Here is a 22,407-nt window from a genome sequence, read left to right as displayed (position 1 = left end):
TGATACACAATAGTCACATCCTTCATCTATCTTACATTTGCCGGCCTGTGCCTAAATCTTCACTAGTTTCTTTATTTGATAAACTTTATTCCCTTTTGCATCCTATTCCTTAGATATCCTGTGATTTTTTTCCCTATATACTTTGTGAAAAACTATTCCCATTCAGGGTGGCGCCTGTGGCTCAAGGGGATGGGGCGCCAGCCCCATATGCTGGAGGTGGCAGGTTCGGGCCCAGCTCTGGCCAAAAACTAAAAAACAAAACAAAATAAAAAAAAAAAACAAAAAACTGTTCCCATTCATATTTCTCCAGGAAAAGAAAGTTATTTGAAGGCTCATAAAGCACTTAAAAGATCATTATCAAACAATAAAAAGGGGGGGAAATATACTACTACTAGGTCACCACTGGAAGATGGTAGTGAGGCAACTCATTATTATCAAACTTGTGAATAAAGGGAAAGAATCAAACATTTATCCTGTCTTTCCTATACAAACTACATCACTGGGTAAACAAATAGTAGTAGAGGGCAGGTTTCTCTTTTGCAGCTAACAAAGTAATGATACCTGGCATAATTAGAATACCATTGTGTGACCCCTATTGAAGTGATGGCTCTAGGCATTGACCATTAATGCAGACTGATAACCAATGAAACACTTCATGTGCCACCTGATGAAATGCCACCACCCATGAAGTAATACTGTCCCCTTCCAACAAAATAAATGTCTGAATCTGATTAGTCTGTGGAGCCAAAACAAATTAACAGAAAGAGACAAAAGCCAGAGGAATATGTTTATGACACCAAAGGGATGCAATCAGCAAAATCTGGGAAACTCTACAGGAATATTTGTTTTCTTCATAAATTAATTGCAAAGAGAGAGAACATCGAGTGGCCTCTTAGCAACGTATGGATTTTATTTGGATCTTGATTTGAAACATTTACAAAAGATAAAATTTGAACTTATTAGTAACTTAACTTTTTGATAATGGCATTTTTAATATTTATGAAAAAAGCTCTGTTGTCTGGGACTGCTTCAAAATAATAATGGCGAGGGCATGAGTGACTATGGATGAAACTAGAGTAGCAGTGAATTGATACTTGTTGAGACTGAGTGACTAGTACTTGGGATTTTTTTTTTTTCCTTTGCCTTTCCCTCACCCCTCCCTCCTTCTGTCTGCTCTCCCCTTCCAAGCCCCACCGTGTCATTAATTGTCCTCATATCAAAATTGAATATATAGGATGCATGCTTCTCCATTCCTGTGATGCTTCACTAAGAGTAATGTGTTCCACCTCCATCCAGGTTAATACAAATGCTGCAAAATCTCCATTTTTTAAAAATGGCTGAGTAGTATATTCCATGGTATACATATACCATAGCTTGCCAATCCATTCCTGGGTTGAGGGGCATTTAGGCAAAAGGAACACTTTTACACTGCTGGTGGCACTGCAAACTAATACAACCTTTTGGGAAGGAAATATGGAGAAACCTCAAAGAACTCAACCTAGACCTCCCATTTGACCCTGCAATCCCATTACTGGGCATCTATCCAGAAGGGAAAAAAAAAAACACCTTTTATTATACAAAAAAAAAAAAAAAAAAAAAAAACAACCAAAAAACCTTTAACTGGTACTTGGGGTTTTATTACGTTGTCTGATTTTATGTGATTAAATATTTCCATGATAATTTAAGACATAAATCAACACCCCCAACAAAAAAAGAAATGAATCACCACTTGAATTTAGAAAATCTTCCTTTAGTATCTGAAAAATAAACTTTACCAGTATTCTTACATTGGTTACTGTAACAATGAGACTCAGGTAATGGAGACTAGTACAGGGAAGTAAATAACAGGTGGGAGTGGGGGAATATAGGAGGAGGTGTGTGGGATAAAAACTTGCCTATTGGATACAGTGAACACTATTCCAGTGATGAGCATACCAAAAAGCCTGACTTAAGGGTTATACTGTAAGGTATATCCATGTAGCCAAAAAAATTTAATGAACAGGTGACACTGGGGAGTCATTTCTAGCTCTTCAGCCTATATATTTAATACCTGCTGTCCAAAAGCCTGCAACACATTAGGAAACACAATATCCATGAATATAATGACCTATTAGTCACTCTTCTATGAAGACAAAAGGCCACTCAGTCATATAAAAATCAACCTAATACTTCATCAATTAAGTTTAAGAAAGTCACTACATTTCAAAAAATTTTTCTTTTATTTAAACATAAAACACATTTACAGCATGCAGGTTAACTTAATTATACGGTGTCTTCCCAAACCAAGTATCTTCGAATGTGTCTTCAAGCACTGAAAATAAACCAACATATTCCACAGGTAGACCCATACTCTTCTTCTGTCACCTCATGTCATTTGAGTTAAGCACAAACTGAGAGTTATGCACAGTAGTTAGTTTTCTTAAGTTAGGCAAATAATTTAATTGATCACCATGAATAAATACTATTCTCGTATTTCATTGGTTTCTCTTCTTTATCAATACCATTCAGAGGAACATTAATATATATCCAGTCAAAAAGACACTGCAAGTTGAAGGTCAATATTCTATAGATGATCAGAAGTTTTCATTGGTAAGAGTAATAAGTGCTGTGGTTTAATGACCTGCCATAGCAAAAAGAGCAATTTACTGAAAACAAATTTATGAAATTCTTGGTATACTTTATGAAAGTTTGAAATTATAAATAGAGAAGAACTATTAAGATATTAAAAAGCTAAGATTGTATATTCGGAACCACATGCTAGTTACAATTCATTGTTACACAGCACCAATACCCATGACACATCTTGCAAGAATGAAACTAACGTATTCAGACAAAAGAAAAAAATTCTGCTTCATTTATGAATATTGCCAAAGAAGCAAATTTTCACTTGAAGAAAAAAAAAAAATGCCTATGTGAATGCAGCCAAATGTTTCTCCATTTAAGAAACTATCATCATAAGGAGGCTATACATTTTTTTTTGTTTAGTGTATTACTTATCTCTTGTTGCACCAAGATTTCCTCTCAAGTTTTGGAGTGTTTCTTTTGATCAATCCTAAAAGCAACACAATCATTTTAGAGGTTGCAGACTACAACAGCAAAGATTGACTGTTAAAAAAATAAATAAATAAATTTATCTTTTAAAATCAAAATTATTATAAAAGTGGAAATTACAATAGTTAAGGAAATAGAAAAATAAGCCAATTATGATCTGAGTCTTCTATGACTCCAAATTTAATAATACAAATATCTGTGTATAAAACTTTTTCAAAAAGATAATTCTGCCAGCCAGATCCTAACACAGACCTTTCCAATTTTCTCTACTGACTGAATAACCTTAAATCCCCATTCTCTGTGAATTTCTTATACCGTTGCAGTCGCACCCCACCCACCACTGATAAAGCAAATATTGAAATCTCTTTCCATATTACTTTTATACTTTCATAAAATAAACTGTTGACTTAGTTTAATCATTTGAGGGAAAAGTGGCAATAATAGGTACACATTTAGTACTGATTACAAAATTATGGGCTATAGCCAACAAAATAATTTTTGAGGATTAGTGACTTGCAAACAATTTACTATTTCTACACTAAAGAAATAAATTATGGTGTATGATTTAGTATAGCAGGTAAAACACATCTCAGGGATTTCAGACCAAAATTTGTCTACGTATGTTTTTTACGATTTACCATGTACCTGTCCTGTTTCTTCATGTTTTTCTCAATTTCTATAGGCTATAACTTTAGATCAGCCAATAAAGTATTAATAAGATAAAATTATGTTTACTCCTATAGTATCTTAATTCATTTCACTACATTAAGGATGACAAATTAGTATCTGTCCAATTCTTCTATGTTAGCAGGCTCAGCAGAATGAAGCAGAGTATTTCCATTCCATCAAGCTATGTTGAATATAGAATCAGGAAGAAGAGAAATATAATTCCTTTTCCAAACTCTCTCTGAAACTGAGATCTGCTTTTGATATTGTAAAAATACAGGTATTTCTATTCAAAATAACTCAGCGATAGGCATGAGATAACAAATAGCCTTGCTCAGTCTCAAATGCCTAATTAGTTTTAAGATTTCAGTGCTCAAATAGTAGTTTTCAGAAGCAAACTTCAGAAATGATATAAATAATTTTAACCCTGATATCATTTCAAGGGATTTTAAAATACAGTACTGACCTAATATATTTTGTGGGCATGTAGTGTTGTGGGTGGTAAAATTTAAGACATGTAACCTAAATGTTCCATTTTCCCTTAAAAAAAAAGGAAGACATTTTAATAGGAAAAGAAAGAAGAAGCAATAGCAAGGTAATTTAAACTGAGATTAAAAAATGAACACACACACAAAATACGAAAAGCACAGTCCTAGAAGGTACAGTTAGCTTGGCACAGTAAAGACTAAATTTAAGACAAGAAAGACAAACTGTGTAATAAATAGGGTCACAGTTGTAAACTGTCATTTTTCCCTCCTAAGATGCCAAAATTGCACTCAACTAGTGTGTTGGAAAGCAGCAGAGTTTACAAGAAGAGTGAGTGGGAAACAGCTGTACAAGTCAGGTATAATTTATACATAAAAAATTATAATTCTACAATCCCAAGGGGGTAGAGTCAAATAGAGTCATTGAATGACTATTTGATACCATGTCCTCTTCATACTTCAGTCGCTTTTCAACACCTAAAAATGGGAGAAAGCGCAGAGAATGTTTAGTCTTACAAAACTCATGCTTGAAATAATCATGAAGAAGAAACAAGGAAATAGAATATGCTAAACATTTCAGCCAATAGCTTTGACCACTTTCCTGAAAATTAAAGAGATCACAATATTAAATGATTTGATTTCTTTTATTTACTTCCTCTACTGAAAACAACTTAGGAACAGTGCAGTGTTTAAAAGGAAACTAGATCTTAATCTGTCTTTATTCTCCCTAATAAAACCATGGGTGAGCGTATACAAATGAATTCTATTTGTTTAAAAAAGAAAAAGATGGCTAATCTTTTATCCAACAGATAGTGGTTCAGTAATATTCTGTTTTGTTTGTTTGTTTGTTTTTGGAGACAGTCTTACTCTGTTACCCAGGTTAGAGTGCTGTGGCATCAGCCTAGCTCACAGCAACAGCAAACTCCTGGGTTTTAGCAAACTTCCTGCCTCAGCCTCCCAAGTAACCAGGACTACAGGTGCCCACCACAACCCCTGGCTAATTTTTGTATTTTTAGGAGAGATAGGGTCTCATTCTTACTTGGGCTGGTCTTAACCTCAAGGGATCCTCCCTCCTCAGCCTTCCAGAGTATTAGGATTACAGCTGTGAGCCACCCTCACTGGTTGGTCATTAACATTCTTAAACTACTAGCTAGCAACTAGTAGTTACAAGAGGGAAGGTAAAAAAGTGGAGGAATAGTGATAAACAAGAGGTGCATATAGTAGGAAAACAAACAGTATAAGAAAAAATTCCAATAGTTAATAACTGGAGCCATCCTTGTACTGAAACTACCTATTTGCCTATGCATTTAGAAAAACGCAACGTGGCCAGGCACATGGCTCATGCCTACAATCCTAACACTCTGGGAGGCTGAGGCAGGTAGACTGCCTGAGCTCAGGAGTGTGAGACCAGCCTAAGCAAGAATGAGACCCTGTCTCTACGAACAATAGAAAAAATGAGCCAGGCATTGTGGCAGATGCTTGTAGTCCCAGCTACTTGGGAGGCTGAGGCAGGAGGACGGCTTGAGCCCCAGAGTTTGAGGTTGCTATAAGCTATGATGACGCCACAGCATTCTACCCACGGTGACAAAGTGAGATTCTGACTCAGAAAAAGAAAAAAAAGAAAAGAAAAACACAACCTGTTTAAAGTATTATGCAAACTAGAAGACCAGTTTTGAAAAACTGAGAACTAAGTTATCACTATTATTCACACATTGTCATCCTTTCCAAAAACAAACCTGGTGTTTTGAAATGTTTTTCTTACCAAAAATTCCTCTGCAAAGCATTTAACTTTTCAACAATTTATCATTTATGTAGATTATATAGTTCCCAGTCATGGTTGAAGACTGAAGAACTTAAAAAAAAAAAAAAGAGCTGCTATCCTTTGGACAATGAACAAACTTGTTAACAATTATACTTTTATATTGTAATTTTCAATTTCAATTTGAATACCTAGTTATTTTCTTCATATGCTAAACTACTGTCACCATTATGGGATCAGCTGTATTTTAAAAAGGCCATGGTTTGTGCTCTCTGCAAATGAGAATATGAATTCAAAGTGTAGATATGAATTTTAACATGAGAAAAATATCTAGAAAAGGATAAACTTTTATCTGCATGTATGCTTTGAAAATCCCCTGGCCCAGCCCCCACTTCCAGAAGGTATGAAAAGGCAGTTTGCATCTACTGAATACTGTGCTGCAGAACATGTTAACTTAAGTAATTCTCAAGAATGACTTCCAGTAGTGCATGCCTGGAGTCCTAGCTACTTGAAAGACTGAGGCAGTAGGACTGTTTGAGCCTGAGACCAGCCTGGACAATATAACAAGACACAGGCTCAAAAGAAAAAAAAAAAAAGGAAGACTTACATTTTACTTATGAAAGGGGCTCCAAAAAGTTATTAGTTCAAAGGGAAAAAAACAGAGAGGCCATCCATCTCTGTCAGGAAAACCAGCTACTGTTTGACCCACTATTAACCCACGTATAGTCCTTTAAATCTAATCAACTTTTGATTTTTTTTTCAGCATGCAATATAAGGAACAGAGCAAACAAAAACAAGGCAACTACACACAAAACAGACACACCAGCAGGTGGGATACACTCAAGATAACTGGCCTACTTTTTTCAATAAGTCAATTTATTTTATTTTATTTATTTATTTTTTTTTTGATTTTGGCCGGGGCTAGGTTTGAACCTGCCACCTCTGGCATATGGGACTGGCGCCCTACTCCTTGAGCCACAGGTGCCGCCTAAGTCAATTTATTTTAAAGGGTTATTACAGATTAAAAGATACTTAACCCTTTAACTGTGGACTGCTCAGAAATGAAAAGCACCTACAGGCATTGTTTACAAACGGTTAAGGGATAAAACCAAATGCAAACAGCAATAGTGGATTATACCAGTAGATAAATCAGCTGTACAGGACTTTTTGAAAAATAGGGAAATATGAATATGAAACTGATATTATTTTGTTAGGTATAATATTGCAGCTGTATGGGAAAATGTTTTAGAGATTCATTAGTTAAGTCGTAAGTCCACAATTTATCTTTATGCTAAAGTCTTTAAAAAGGCATCAAAATGAGAAAGAAATTAACTGTTAAAAAGTTCCTTGCTTAGGGCAGCACCTGTGGCTCAGTCGGTAAGGCGCCGGCCCCATATACCGAGGGTGGCGGGTTCAAACCTGGCCCCGGCCAAACTGCAACAAAAAAATAGCCGGGCGTTGTGGCGGGCACCTGTAGTCCCAGCTACTCAGGAGGCTGAGACAAGAGAATCGCTTAAGCCCAAGAGTTGGAGGTTGCTGTGAGCTGTGTGAGGCCATGGCACTCTACCGAGGGCCAAAAAGTGAGACTCTGTCTCTACAAAAAAAAAAGTTCCTTGCTTAAATTCATAGAAGCAGGAAAGTCAAGATTCAAACTTATATGGAATTCCAAAGTCCATGCTCCTGTCACTATGCCCATGCTCACTCTTTTAAATCCTATACTGTCCAAACCAAAATATTACATTAAATTGTTAGAAATGTGAATCCTCCAAAATGTCATTTCATTCTCTACTCAAATTTAGAGGCAGTTTTATGCCAAATGTCAAAGTAAAAATAAGGAGGATTAAAATAAACTACTTTAGTATTTGTTAAATATTTGAGTATTAGTTAGTTAACTCATAATTATCTTCTATTTTTCATATCCCAAAGCACCTACATATTTGGGACTTCCTGAACAATTAAAATTTGAATTCCTGCCATATGATGACACATTAGGTAACTAATATATATATATATTTTTTGGGGGTGGGAGGAGACAGAGCCTCAAGCTGTTGCCCTGGGTAGAGTACTGTAGCATCATAGCTTACAGCAACCTCTAACTCCTGGGCTTAAGCAATTCTCTTGCCTCAGCCTCCCAAGTAGCTGGGACTACAGGCGCCTGCCACATCACCCAGCTGTTTTTTGATTGTAGTTGTTATTGTTGTTTGGCAGGCCTGGGCTAGATTCAAACCCACAAGCTCTGGTGTATGTAGCTGGCACCTTAGCTGCTTGAGTTATAAGCGCCAAGCCACACAGTTAACTATTAACCAACTAATCGTGTTGTAGAAGAAAATGTTCAGAATATACTTCTGTTTGTCTGTCTATCTATCCGTGGGGTCTTGCTTTGTTACTCAGGCTGGAGTGTAGTGTTTCAATCATGGCTTGTCATAACCTTGAACTCCAGGGCTCAAGTGAATCTGCCCTCTCAGACCTCCTTGAAGCTGGGGCTATATGTGCACCATCATGCCTGGCTAATATTTAAAAATTTTTTTGTTGAGGGCGGCACTTGTGGCTCAACGAGTAGGGCACCGGCCCCATATACCAAGGGTGGCGGGTTCAAACCCAGCCCTGGCCAAACTGCAACAAAAAATAGCTGGGTGTTGTGGCGGGTGCCTGTGGTCCCAGTTACTGGAGAGGATAAGGCAAGAGAATCGCCTAAGCCCAAGAGCTGGAGGTTGCTGTGAGCTGTGATGGCAGAGCACTCTACTGAGGGTGACAAAGTGAGACTCTGTCTCTATAAAAAAAAAAAAAGGATCTCACTATGTTGTTGAGGCTGTCTTGAACTCCTGGGGTCAAGTGATCCTCCTGTCTTGGCCTCCCAAAGTGCTGAGATTGCAGGTGTGAACCACTCTGCCTGGCCTATTCATGATACTTTTTTATCCCCTTACAAGGAACAAGATATTAGTTGTATAATTACAAATAAATGAATAAAACTCAGAAATTCATTAGAAAAATCACCCACAATAGGTAAAAGGAAATAGAACACAGATAATTCATAAAAAAGAGAAATAATAAATGGGCCAATTATTATTTATCCAATAATAAATCAATAAGATGCTATTTTTGGTCCATCAAATTAGAAGCTTAAAACTGATTAATACTCAGTGCTGGCAAAGATGCAAAAAAATAGTATCTTGGGCTAATATGCAACTTAATGAAGTCTTTCTAGAAAGCAACGTGTTAGTATGCCCACACCTTGTAATTCTATTTCTGAGAATCTTCTGGAAATAATCAAAAGAGATAAGGAAATATAATAAGATGTTTCACATCTCAAATTTCATATATGGAAATATCAACTATGGGAAAAAAATAATGCAATTAAATGTTCATTAAAAAGGAATGGTTATAAACCATGGTATATCCATTAGATAGCACACCAAGAGCTATTACAAATGATCTGCATGTTAGGTTTATAAACAGTAACAGAAATGGGAATATATAATATGATCTAAACTATAAAAGGACTAGAAAAAAATCATGCTAAATTAGCTTTTTTTGTTTTTGAGGTAGAGTCACACTCTGTACCCCTGCTAGAGTTCAGTGTCCTCATAGCTCACTATAACCTCAAACTCCTGGGCCTGAGCAGTCCTCTTGCCTCAGCCTCCCAAGTAGCTCAGACTACAGGTGCATGCTACCAATGCCCGGCAAATTTTTCTGTATTTTGTAGGATGGGGGTCTCACTCTTGCTCAGGCTGGTCTCAAACTCCTGAACTCAAGCAATCCTCCTACGGTAGCCACCCAGAGTGCTAGGGTTACAGATAGAAACTTCTTCTTTTTTTTTTTCTTTGAGACAGCGCCTCAAGCTGTCACCCTGGGTAGAGTGCTGTAGCATCACAGCTCACAGCAATCTCCAACTCCTGGGCTTACGCGATTCTCTTGCCTCAGCCTCCCAAGTAGGCACCCGCCACAATGCCTGGCTATTTTTGGTTGTTGTTTGGTAGGCCCAGCCTGGATTCTAACCCGCCAGCTCTGGTATGTGGCTGGTGCCTTAGCCGCTTGAGCTACAGGTGCCGAGCCCATACAGGAGCTTCTTGCCATGCGTAGCCCTTTGTTACATTTATAATCACTTACATTAAAAAAAATTATAACACCAACGTGAGACTTTAACAATCAATGGCTCAACTTTTGCACAAATAGCTATGAAAAACCAGATAAAAACCACAAACCTGTGGGTATATGTAAAAGTTTACGCCTGTTTGCCTCCTCCACCTCGTACTGCCACTGGCTGGCTGTTCTGAACAAATGCACCTCCTCCACGAATTGCACTTGGATGAGTTGGAGAAGCTGCTGGATGTTGCCCAGGACGAATAGGTTTAGCTAGTATAAAAACAAAGACGGACTTTAGAATAAAGGTTAATACATAAAGACTGCAGTGACTGTCTAGGTCTCTTCTCTTTAAGACCAAATTCCTAAATGTTGTTTCTTTGCCTTTTAACAAGGCAAAGATATATATATATTTTATGTACATATCTATTATACGTACATATATTTCAGTTATATGTATGTAACCTTTTCTCTAGGACCTACACAATCCTTAGCCCCTTAAAACATCTTCCATGTTACACCAATGATTATTCTGAAACATGAAATAATTGCTAATGCCTAACTTTCTTGCATTTTCTCTTTGCTTTAAAAACATTGCTTTATAGTTTCTCCTATCCCCGAGCATTCTTGTTTACTTCTCTAGTTCTCATTGTCTTCTTGTCCTGTTAATGGGGTTATTTCTCAATTTCTCTCTTCTTTCCCAACAGTGCCACTCTTTGGTAAGTTAGAAAATACACAAAGACACACCAGGACAGCACATTGTAGAATTCAGATTATGTTTTCAACTAAATGAAAGCCTTCAAAGTGTGCAAAGTCTACAGGTTTAATGTGTTCTACTAACCAATCTGTGCAGAATGCCCTCTTCGGGCCATATTCTTTGACCTGACTGCTTCCTTTATGCGATCAACTTCTTGCTGATAGCGTTTACGATCACGAGATGCATTTTCTTTGGCTTCTTTCAGTGCGGACTCCAAAGCTTTCACTCTCTCAGCTGTAGCTCGAAGTCGCTTTTCCAATTTAGGAAGCTCACAGCGAAGATCTGCATTATCACGTACCAACTAACGGCAAACAAAGAAAACAGGGATTCTAGCTTTAACAAGAGGATTTGAGAAAGTTATGATAAGCATTCATAATTGCTCTTTTGAAAAGAACTGTAACTAAAAGTTTTTCATATAGCTAATTTAGGCAGCAACATGCTGGGAATACATATATCCATACATACCATACATACACATATTTCTCACAAAGACACAATTTAATTTCATCAGGGAGGATTATTCTCTCCCTTGCAAGGCAAAGACAATAAATTACAACATAGTGCAAGGATTCTTTGGTAAGATAACTGATCTAGGAAATGGCTATCCCTTTATATACTAAGCACACAAGCAAAGAAACTTAGCAACCCCCTTAGCAAGTGCAGGAGGAGAGTTAAATGTCTCTAACCTTGCTCTAGTGCAAACATTAGGTGTACATAGTAACAGGACACACAACAATCGAGTGTGTTAAGAAAGTTCATCATTATTTTTTAAGCTATTGAGAAATTTTTTATGGTTTTATTGTATGATGAATACAGTGGGTGAGACAACTGCTTTTTCCTTCACTTCTTTGAGTTACTAAAGCGACTTATCAGTAGAATTTTAAAAAAAGGACAACCTTTTGGGCGGTGCCTGTGGCTCAAGGAGTAGGGCGCCGGTCCCATATGCCGGAGGTGGCGGGTTCAAACCTAGCCCCGGCCAAAAACCAAAAAAAAGAAAAAAGGACAACCTTTTGCATTACTTTAATCTTTCCAAGGCATGTACTGGAGAACACAAACTTATTTCAGATGCCAACTAGTCTAGTGTCCAAACATCATGTACAATAGCTTGCTGGTAGCAGTGCATTGCACCCACTCCCACTGCAGCCTTAAGAAACTTTAAAAATATATCTAAATCATTTATGAGCCATAACAAACAATAACCAAAAAATAATTAGGATTACGGATACAGTGGCTCATGCCTGTAATCCTAGCAACTCGGGGAGGCTGAGGTGGATGGACTACTTGAGCTCAGGAGTTCAAGAGCAGCCTGACCAAGAGGGACACCCTGTCTCTACTAAAAACAGAAGGAAAAAAAGCACTAGCCAAGCATCATAGCAAGTGCCTGTAGTCTCAGCTACCCAGGAGGCTGAAGCAGAGGATGGCTTAGCCCAAGAGTTTGTTTGAGGTTGCTGTGAGTTATGATGACACCATAGCATTCTACCCAGGGTGATAGAATAAGACTTTGCCTCAAAAAAATAAAAAATTGAAAAAAAGAAGAACTATCTCATCATTTATTTCATACTGGAGCATTGAATGTAAAAAGACCTCCTCCAAACAGACTGTGTTTTAGCTGCAAACACTTGTCTATCTGAGATTTAAAATGACCATTAATAAACCAAGAAAATCGAGAGTCCTAAATTTTTTTTTTTTTATTAAATTTGGCCAGGGCTGGGTTTGAACCCGCCACCTCCGGCATATGGGACTGGCGCCCTACCCGCTGAGCCACAGGCGCCGCCCGAGAGTCCTAAAATTTTAAAGAAAAATAAGAATTTTTTTTTTTTTTTTTTTTTAATTTGGCCGGGGCTGGGTTTGAACCCGCCACCTCCGGCATATGGGACCGGCGCCCTACCCGCTGAGCCACAGGTGCCGCCCAATAAGAATGTTTTTATTGCCCCTTTTTATAAGAAAGTTGTTAAAATTATTAACTCCTCTAAAAGTTACTAGCAGTATTTTTTTTTTCATTATAATTGCTTAATAATGAAATACCTCAGGGTATTTTTTTTTTTTTTTTGGACACAGAGCCTCAGCTGCCACACTGGGTAGAATGCTGTGGCATCACAGCTCATAGCACCCTCCAACTCCTGGGCTCAAGTGATTCTCCTGCCACCACCTCCCAAGTAGCTGGGACTACAGGTGCCTGCCATAACACCTGGCTATTTTTTGGTTGCAGTCGTCATTGTTGTTTGGTGGGCCCGGGCTGGATTTGAACCCGCCAGGTAAGGTGTATGTGGCTGGCGCCTTAGCCACTTGAGCCACAGGCGCTGAGCAAATAGCTCAGGGTATTAAAATTCCTTAGGATTCTGAAAGATTAAAATACTTAGTACTCCTCAATTTTTGATTATTACAATGTTGTAGCTATTACAAAATATACTCCTCATCACCTGTTTATGCACTTTAGTGAGTTGTTCAAGATTATTTTCAAGAAAGGAGATTTTTTGCTTCTGTGCAGCGCTGCCTCCAGTATCATCAGAATCAATCTCGGCACTCTGAGAAAAGAAGGTGTTTGAATACTAAGAAAAAAATTTAAAGATCAAAAAGATCTAAGCTTGACTATACAAAAATTGACATGAAAATGGAAAATTATTTCACTTACGAAAACAATACCCATCTCCGTACAGTTACATTACCTTTTTAACTCTGGTAGCCAGGTCCTGAACAAAGAGCTTACGCAAGTTGTGTAAAGTCTGAAGTTCTTTTGCCTTGAATTAAGAACAGCAATATTTTTGGAATTCAGACTTTTTAAGAGCACAATGGAAGAAACCCACAAAATACTACCCTCATCCTATTTATTTCCATGTTTTTCTTACCACTGTCTCTTCCAAACCCTTCAAGTCTTGTCTTGCTTGTTCTCGTCGATCTTGCATAACCCTAACAATGGAAGAATATACATATGTATATTTCCAGCTCTGATTCCATAAAATTCTAATGTTACTTAGTATAAGAGCTGAATAAAATATTTTTAACTTAAAAGATCAATTCCTAAATAAACGAAAGATGCTTATTTTTAAATAGTTTGCCTGTGTTGCCTTTTACTAAGTGTGTGTTTTATAATCTTCTATATTTATAGGTTATCAAAAAACTCCCTCTTCATAATGCCAGGAAGAGATGAAAAAAAGTGGCACAGTTCAAATATTAAGAAATGATTCTAACTTATATTTTAAAATATGCCACGTGTTGCTATTTATCCAAAATGATACTGATTGAGAATTACAGAGATTATAAATTGTCAAAGATGAAAATATTTTACATTAAAATTACTCCATACAAAATTATGACTGCAATTCAGCAGTCTTTACAACATCAACTCAGAACTGGTCCTGATGGTCTAACTATTCCAGAAGTTCATTTACAAACTGTCTCACAAATTCAAAGTATGTGAAAAATTATAATCGTGAGTATTCCACCTGTTCAGATTCTAGAAAACCAAGTACTAATTCAGTACATGAGAACAAGTAAACAGTGAATACCTCTCTTCACCAAGGCCAGGCTAAAACAATAATGCTCTTTTATGCTAGATAGAATCTAACAAAAACTCAGGTTTTGTGACAGATCCTAAAATCTTCTAAATTACTTAAAGTCATGTTTTAGTATGATTTTTATGATGGATCCTGAGGTAATATGGTAATACAAAAACATCAAGTACGCTGATAGGATAGGAATTTAAATCTTGACCATCAATGAAATATAAGACCTTGCTTTCACTAAAATACAAGGTGTCCATAAAGTTCGTGTGCAATTTAAAAATTGTTTAACATAGTAAATTGCACAAACTTTATGGACACTCTGTATAAAACATATATTACAAGTTTTTAAATATAAATCAAACTAACTCAGAGGATTTAAGAAAAATACCCTTTAACCCATACAAAGTTAAAAATGTACCCACTGGATATGTCCAAGGCTAATGTCCATAAACCTCTAATTTAGTCTTCATTTTTAAACTTTAATCAAAACAATTACTCACGTGAGTTCATGTAGTTTTCTACTCTTTTCCTGATCTGTAGCTTTCAACTTCTCATGTTCTACTCTTAGACGTTCCTGCTCTAACATCATTTTCTGGTTTTGGCTGAAAGGAAAAAAACCCATAAATTGTCAACATCAGAGTTTTCTGAATACTGTTAAAATGTTTCAAATTCTTTTAATATAATCTCATCTTTCAAATACCCAAGGCCTCGTTTGTTATCCTGTCCCCCATGAGAGAAGGGGAGGCCCTGACTACTTTCAGCCAGACAGTATTTTCATATTTTGGTTTGAAATGATTTTATTCTACTTTATCTTTATCTTTCTAAATCCTAATCTCTACTTCTATTAGGCATTGATAAGAAGACTGATAACCCAAACTTCATCATCCTTTTTGTTACTCTCCTCTGTTTCCTACTTAAATTGTTACAAACTCCAATTTCTATAAATTCTATTTATCCCTACATGGTTATAGAAGGAACATGTCTCCTAAACTGAGATGACAACTTCTATCAGAAAAAGAAAACTTTTGGGCGGTGTCTGTAGTTCAGTGGGTAGGGCGCCGGCCATATACACCAAGGGTGGCGGGTTCAAACCCGGCCTGGGCCAGCTAAAACAACAATGACAACTGCAACAACAACAACAAAAAAAACAGCTAGGCATTGTGGTAGGCACCTCTAGTCCCAGCTACTTGGGAGGCTGAGGCAAGAGAATTGCTTATGCCCAAGAGTTTGAGGTTGCTGTGAGTTGTGATGCCACAGCACTCTACCCAGGGCGAAGGCTTGAGACTCTGCCTCAAAAAAAAAAAAAAAAAACATAAATAAGATTTTTAGAAAAATAAAACTTTTAAAGCTCACAATTTCAAATGAAGTTTTTCTCAGTCAAGAATTTTTTTTTAAAGAAAAGAAGTAGGCTCGGCACCTATGGCTCAAGTGGCTAAGGCGCCAGCCATATCATATACACCTGAGCTAGCGGGTTCGAATCCAGCCCCAACCCACCAAAACAACAATGACGGTTGCAACCAAAAAATGGTCGGGCACTGTGGCGGGTGCCTGTAGTTCCAGCTACTTGGGAAGCGGAGGCAGGAGAATCGCTTGAGCCCAGGAGTTGGAGATTGCTGTGAGCTGTATAATGCCATGGCACTCTACCCAGGGTGATAGCTTGAGGCTCTGCCTCAAAAAAAAAAAAAAAAAAAAAGAAGTAGGGGCGGCCCCTGTGGCTCAGAGATGGGCGCCGGCCCCATATACCAGAGGTGGCAGGTTCAAACCTGGCCCCGGTCAAAAAAGAAAACTGCAAAAAAAAAAAGAAAAGAAGTAAATGATTTAGAGATTGAGATATCAATTTCAATAATAAATTAATTTGGGGATTTTTTCCTTTTTAATAAATAGGTCAAAAGACTAAAAAGATTTTTCAAAAATCTGACCCAGAACTTCTAAGTTTTACTTAATTTTAAGTGAGAAAATTATTTCTGAGTTAAAAATTGTAATTTCTATGAAAACTGCACGTTTCTCTATAACATACTGTCAATCAGTAACCTATTTCCTTCTGTCTTAATAACTCCGTCTTTCTCAGGTTCTAATATCTAAATGAAAAGTATAATACTCACTCTTGAAGATCAGTAATAACTTTTTCTTTTGCCTCTACTTCATCTCTCAAACTACTGATTTGTTTTTGATGAGTTTCTCTGTGGCTTTGGATCTGCTGTTCTACAGCTTGCTAAAATTTTGAAAGGAAACGTATTTAAGTCAAGAATAATCAAAATTAATTCAATAACGGATTAAAGTGATTAGAATACAATGAAACATCAAACTTGCCTTAACTTCATTTGCAGTCTGAACCTTATTTAAGTGTTCCTTTTCCATTTCATGCACTTTCTCTGTTTGGATTAGGGAGAGAAAACAAAAAAGTTCAGTAAACCTTGAGTTTTCTCATATAAACCAAGGAGCAAAAGGATTTTATGAAGTATGGTCCTTAGCACTACTTGACTTTAAATGTCAAAAAATACATCTTGTTCTCCTAGGTCAATGACATGGTGCTAGAACAGCCATTTCTACTTTCGAACACAATCTCAGAAAATATTTAAAAACATTAACATGTATGATTTGTTTACCATTCCAAGTTATCCATATTCCTATAGCTCTATCGGTGTGAATGTAAGTTTATTATAACTGCATTAAAAGAAAGAATTAATATAAATGTAACTGGTAAGTAATTGGGAGCTAATAATACCTTGTGCTCGAAGCTGGACTAGTTCTTCACTCAGGGAATCAACAGACTCCTCCAACTGTCTTTTCTTCTGTTCCACATTTTGAAGGTATTCAGTCAATGACTTGATTTTGGCTTCATGCTTTGGGAAAAAATATAATGCTATGAAATGGAAAAAATATCTCAGGCACACATTGTGTTAAGAACATTTGCAATCTAGGAAGTTTTTTTTGATATATCTAACTGATAAACTTGAAGATATTTAAAACTACAGAGTTCAGGACCCAGACTTAAAATGTTAAAAGAATTTAATCAATTAAATGTATATTTGCAAACGAAGGCACTAGAAACTGAAATATGAAATAATATTCTTGTGGTTACCGCCTCCCCTTCCTGCGATATTCCTATGTTAATGAATGGCCCCATAGTTCAGTTGCAAAAGGCAGAAAACTGGTCTCCTGTAGTTTTGCCTATCCTGTTAATTCTTCTAGAATCTTCGATAGTCAGCATCAGTTACATCTTTCTAGTAAATTTCTATATATAACTCATATACATGTTAGCAAATATAACACAGTTAAATCATTTCAAGTTATTATACTGCAGCTAAACTAGGAAAGACAACTAATTAATAGGCCTTTTTATTTTGTTACTCAAGCTAATGAAGCTCATTTTTCTAAAAACCTTTATAATTTTTATATGTAGATGGTTCAAAAAAATGAAGAAAATGTGTTATGTGACATACTTGAGAGATACGAAGCTGACATGCTGCTAACTCCTTTTCATTTTCTTCCATTTTTTTGTTGCTCTCAGTTTGTGTACTTTCCAACTGTTTGCAGCGTTTCACCATTGTTTTTACTTCTGACTTCATTTTGCTAATGTAGAGCCTTGCAACAGTGAACTCTTCATCTATCATGCCAGTTCCCTCAGGCTGCTGTGAGAAAAAAGTGAAATAAAAAGTCAAGGCCAGAAATGTTCAGTGTGTTTTCCAGTTAGACTCTAAAATCTTATAACAAAATAAAATATATTTTAGTGTAACTCAACATCCATAGGAAATCAGGAATTTATCATTCAATAGTAATAGTCTATCAATTACTATTTTCTTTTCTTTTTTTAAATTTAATTAAATTAATTTATTTATTACAGTTTTTGGCCAGGGCTGGGTTTAAACCCACCACCTCTGGCATATGAGGCTGGCGCCCTACTCCTTTGAGCCACAGGCGCCGCCCTCAATTACTATTTTCAATAAAGGGTAAGTAAATACAGCTTACTATTTGTATTCCCCACTTTATAAAATTTAAAATAATGTTAATACATGCCAACATGGAAAATAAATGTAAACCTAAACAAAAACTGATGAATCCTGCCTCCTTCAATTTTTATATTTCTTTTTTTATGAGACAGAGTCTCAAGCTATTGCCCTGGGTAGAGTGCCTCACAGCTCACAGCAACCTCCAAAGCCTGGGCTTAAGCGATTCTCTTGTTTTAGCCTCCCAAGTAGCTGGGACCACAGGCACCCGCCACAACACCTAGCTATTTTTTGGTTGCAGTTGTCATTGTTGTTTGGCAGGCCCAGGCTGGATTCGAACCTGCCAGCTCTGGTATATGTGGCTGGCACCTCAGTCACTTGAGCCACGGGCTCCAAGCCAATTTTTGTATTTCTTTCTTACAAGACTGCTTTAGGAAATTCATCGCTAATCATGTGCAAGTTCAGTTTAAAACTGTAAGTAAAAAGATGTTTAAGTAGCTCAAGCTCAACCAAGAGGAATTGTGGTCCCAGCAATATTCCTTAACTTCCATAGGTTTCATGGAAGGCCAGGTATGGTGGCTCACACCTGTAATCCTAGCACTCTGGAAGGTAAAGGTGGGTGGATTACCTGAGCTCCCAGGATGGAGACCAGCCTGCGCCAGAGCAAGACCTTGTCTCTAAAAATAGCTGGGCATTGTGGTGGGCGCCTGTAGTCCCAGCTACTTGGGAGGCTAAGGCAAGAGAATCGGTTAAGCCCAAGAGTTTGAGGTTGCTGTGAGCTGTGACGCCATAGCACTCTACCAAGGGCTATAAAGTGAGACTCTGTCTCAAAAAAAAAAAAACCCCAAAACAAAACAAAACAAAAAAAATTCCAGTACAATAATTAGTGTTACAATTAATAAAGTTTAGGAAGAAATAAGTAAAACATCTTTATTCACAGATGGTTAAGATTGTCTTAAAAAAAAAAACTACTAGGGCTGGTTGCAGTGGCTCATGCCTGTAATCCTAGCACTTTGGGAGGCCAAAGTGGGTGGATTGCTTGAACTCAAGTTTGAGACCAGCCTGAGCAAAATCAAGACCCCATCTCTACTAAAAATAGAAAAACTGAGGCCAGAGGCTTGCCTGAGCCCAAGAGCTGGAGGTTGCTGTGAGCTATGACATCATAGCACACTATCAGGGTGACAACTTGAGACAATGTCTCAAAAAAAAAGAAAAAACTACTGGAGCAAGCCATTACAGCAAGGTTGCAAGATTAATATACAAAAGTCAACCACTTCCTATATACCAACAATGAATAATTGGAATTTAAAATAAAAAACACAGTGCCAGTCTAGCAGGATGGCTCAGACCTGTAATCCTAGCACTTTAGGAGGGTTAAGCAAGAGGATCACTTGAGGCCAGAAGTGTAAGGTTGCAGTGAGCTACCATCACACCACTGCACACCAACCTGGGCAACAAAGTGAGACTCTATCTTAAAAAAACAAAACCAACATAAAATAAAGTGCCATATATATTTACACACACATACACACACACACACAAAGATTTAGTTATAAATCTAACATAATATGTACAAAATCTATGAGGAAACTCCAAAACTAATGAAAGAACATAATCTCAATCAAAATAGCAGCTAGTTCTTTTGTGGATAAACTGATTCATAGGACTGACACTACAACCTTAAGACTTTACAGTAGTAAAGCCACAGTAATCAACACCATATAGTACTGGCAAAAGAACAGACATGTTAGTCAACAGAACAGTAACCTCAGGAATAGACCTACAAAAATATAATCAATAGATTTCTGACAAAGGGGCAAAGGCAACTGAATGGAGGATATTCTTTTCAACAAATGATGCTTTATCGACTGGACATCCAAATGCAAAACAATGAATCCTGACACAGACCTTATACCTTTTAGAAAAATTAACTCTAAATGGACTATAGACCTAAATATAAATGCAAAACTGAAAAATATTTAGAAGACAACATAGGAGAAAACCTAGGTGACCTTGGATTTGGTGATGAGGTTTTAAATATAATACCAAAAACATAGTCCATGAATGAAAAAACTGACAAGACAGACCTCACTTAAACTATGATTATTTGAACATAAATGGAGAGATTTTTCTTTAAAAAGTTGAAAATCTGGCTAGGCATGGTGGCTCACACCTATAATCCTAGTATTTTGGGAGGCCGAAGCAGGTGGATTGGTGGCACTCAGGAGTTCGAGACCCAGTTGCTAAAAATAGCCAGTTGCTATGGCAGATGCCTACAGTCCCAGCGCCTGGGGAGGCTTAGGAAAGATGATCACTTGAGCCCAAGAGTTTGAGGCTGCTGTGAGCTATGATGTCATAGCACTCAACCCAGGGTAGACTCTGCCTCAAAGGGAAAAAAAAAACCCTTTTATTTCATTTCCAACTCTTATTAAACTGGGCTTCTTAGTAGGCTCTCACTATAAACTCAAGTGTAAGTTTGTTCTGTTACTGTAATTAGGCTTTTATCAAAAAGGCACAGTCCAAACAAATAGCTCCTGCAACATGTAAATCTTTCATGTTTTTACACTTAAGAACTTTGGTTTGCTTTTTGATCTGAGTTTTTACATTTCCCAGGTCACATGCCTAATGCTAATATGCCAACATTAGTATCCTTAAAAAGATTATAAATAGAAAAAGGCATAAATTAACGTGTGGCAATATTCTAATAACTCTGGAGTTCGTTATTCTCTCTACTATTACATGTTTGAAAATTTTCACACAAAATTTAAAAAAGAGAAGTAGTGTTCACCTTTTACCTTTAAACATTTAAAGCAACTACAGGCTAAAATCATTCATGAGTGTACTCTGTAAGCTAATCTTCACTACTGATATCATATACTTTCACATATGATAATTAAGATAAATACTAAGTCTGAAATCTTTACATTGAGAATCAAAAATAAGGCCCAATAAATGCTACTTACTTAATATGTCTACTTAATGTTCCTTATTCTCACCCCCGCCCTCCATCTATTCAAAATGGAGTTAATATCTTCTACCACACATGGCTGTTGTGAGGATGAGATAATGGGTACAAAGAACTTTGAAAAAAAAAATAAGTAGCAAAGTACAAATTGCACAGATAATTACATTACACTTAATATTTTGTTATTATATTTACCTTTACATCATTATTTCCCACAGCAATTCCTATTTCTGCAAGGTCTTTTAGTAAAGATGCCATCATCTCAGCTGCTCGTTTTTTCTGGTGGTTGGTCATTTCCTTGAGTTTCTGAAGCTCAGCATCTATACTTGCTAAAGTTGCCTAAGACAACCCAAAACAAAAGGATATAGTTAAATCTACTAAATAAAAACTCAATTCAAATATTTATAGGTATTTCAAGTTTTTACCTAGCCCTTACAAAACCATATATTTTGTTTTCATTTTCTTGAATTACTTACTAGACTGTGGACTAGCTCCTAGCTCAAACTTAAAAAATATTTTAGATCTCAAAGGCGATGATAAAAGCAGCCATATTGTATTCCATATTATTACATAAATTTTTGAGTTTGGGCATATTTCTTGCATAGAAATAGAAAACTTTAAACTTAACCAGATTTGATTATCCTTTATTACTATATCATGACTTATCCTTGGAAACTGAGTCTGAGATAATTCATGTTAGAATGGAACTGACAGTTTCTAGACAGTTAGTATGCTTTTTCATCTACTTTCTATAAATGTACGCACTGAAAGAATCTACTTGATGATAGTGGCACAAGCCACATATAACAGAGCTGATGGGTTCGAATCCAGTCCGGGCCCACCAAACAACAATGACGGCTACAATTAAAAAACAGCCGGGCATTGTGACAGGCACCTGTAGTCCTAGCTACTCAGGAGGCTGAGGCAAGAGAATCGCCTAAGCCCAAGAGGTGGAGGTTGCTGTGAGTTATGACGCCATGGCACTACCAAGTGAGACAAAGTGAGACTGTCTCTAATAAAATAAAATAAAGAAATAATAAATTTTTTTTTTTTTTTGTAGAGACAGAGTCTCACTGTACCACCCTCGGGTAGAGTGCTGTGGCGTCACGTGGCTCACAGCAACCTCTAACTCTTGGGCTTACGCAATTCTCTTGCCTCAGCCTCCCAAGCAGCTGGGACTACAGGCGCCCGCCA

At 36.9% G+C, this 22,407-nt stretch overlaps 1 protein-coding gene across 1 annotated transcript in view; it reads right to left on the bottom strand.

Moving 5' to 3' along the window:
* Positions 1-2,200: 2,200 nt before the first annotated feature.
* Positions 2,201-22,407, bottom strand: part of KIF5B (kinesin family member 5B) — a 50,835-nt gene continuing 30,628 nt past the window's right edge. Inside the window, exons 15-26 of the mRNA XM_053572746.1 lie at positions 21,409-21,552; positions 17,745-17,933; positions 17,027-17,144; positions 16,608-16,673; positions 16,404-16,509; positions 14,802-14,903; positions 13,645-13,705; positions 13,465-13,536; positions 13,219-13,323; positions 10,883-11,099; positions 10,164-10,314; positions 2,201-4,679 (exon numbers count right to left, since the gene is read on the bottom strand). Of these exons, the coding sequence (XP_053428721.1) occupies positions 10,184-10,314; positions 10,883-11,099; positions 13,219-13,323; positions 13,465-13,536; positions 13,645-13,705; positions 14,802-14,903; positions 16,404-16,509; positions 16,608-16,673; positions 17,027-17,144; positions 17,745-17,933; positions 21,409-21,552 (1,311 nt within the window). The 3' untranslated portion in view covers positions 2,201-4,679; positions 10,164-10,183. The remainder of the gene's footprint in view (positions 4,680-10,163; positions 10,315-10,882; positions 11,100-13,218; positions 13,324-13,464; positions 13,537-13,644; positions 13,706-14,801; positions 14,904-16,403; positions 16,510-16,607; positions 16,674-17,026; positions 17,145-17,744; positions 17,934-21,408; positions 21,553-22,407) is intronic.

The sequence above is a fragment of the Nycticebus coucang genome, chromosome 20 (assembly GCF_027406575.1).
Source record: "Nycticebus coucang isolate mNycCou1 chromosome 20, mNycCou1.pri, whole genome shotgun sequence".
In the NCBI taxonomy this organism is placed as follows: Eukaryota; Metazoa; Chordata; class Mammalia; order Primates; family Lorisidae; genus Nycticebus; species Nycticebus coucang.
The sequence above is the reverse complement of the archived record's forward strand: the minus strand, read 5'-3'. Positions and strand labels throughout refer to the sequence as shown.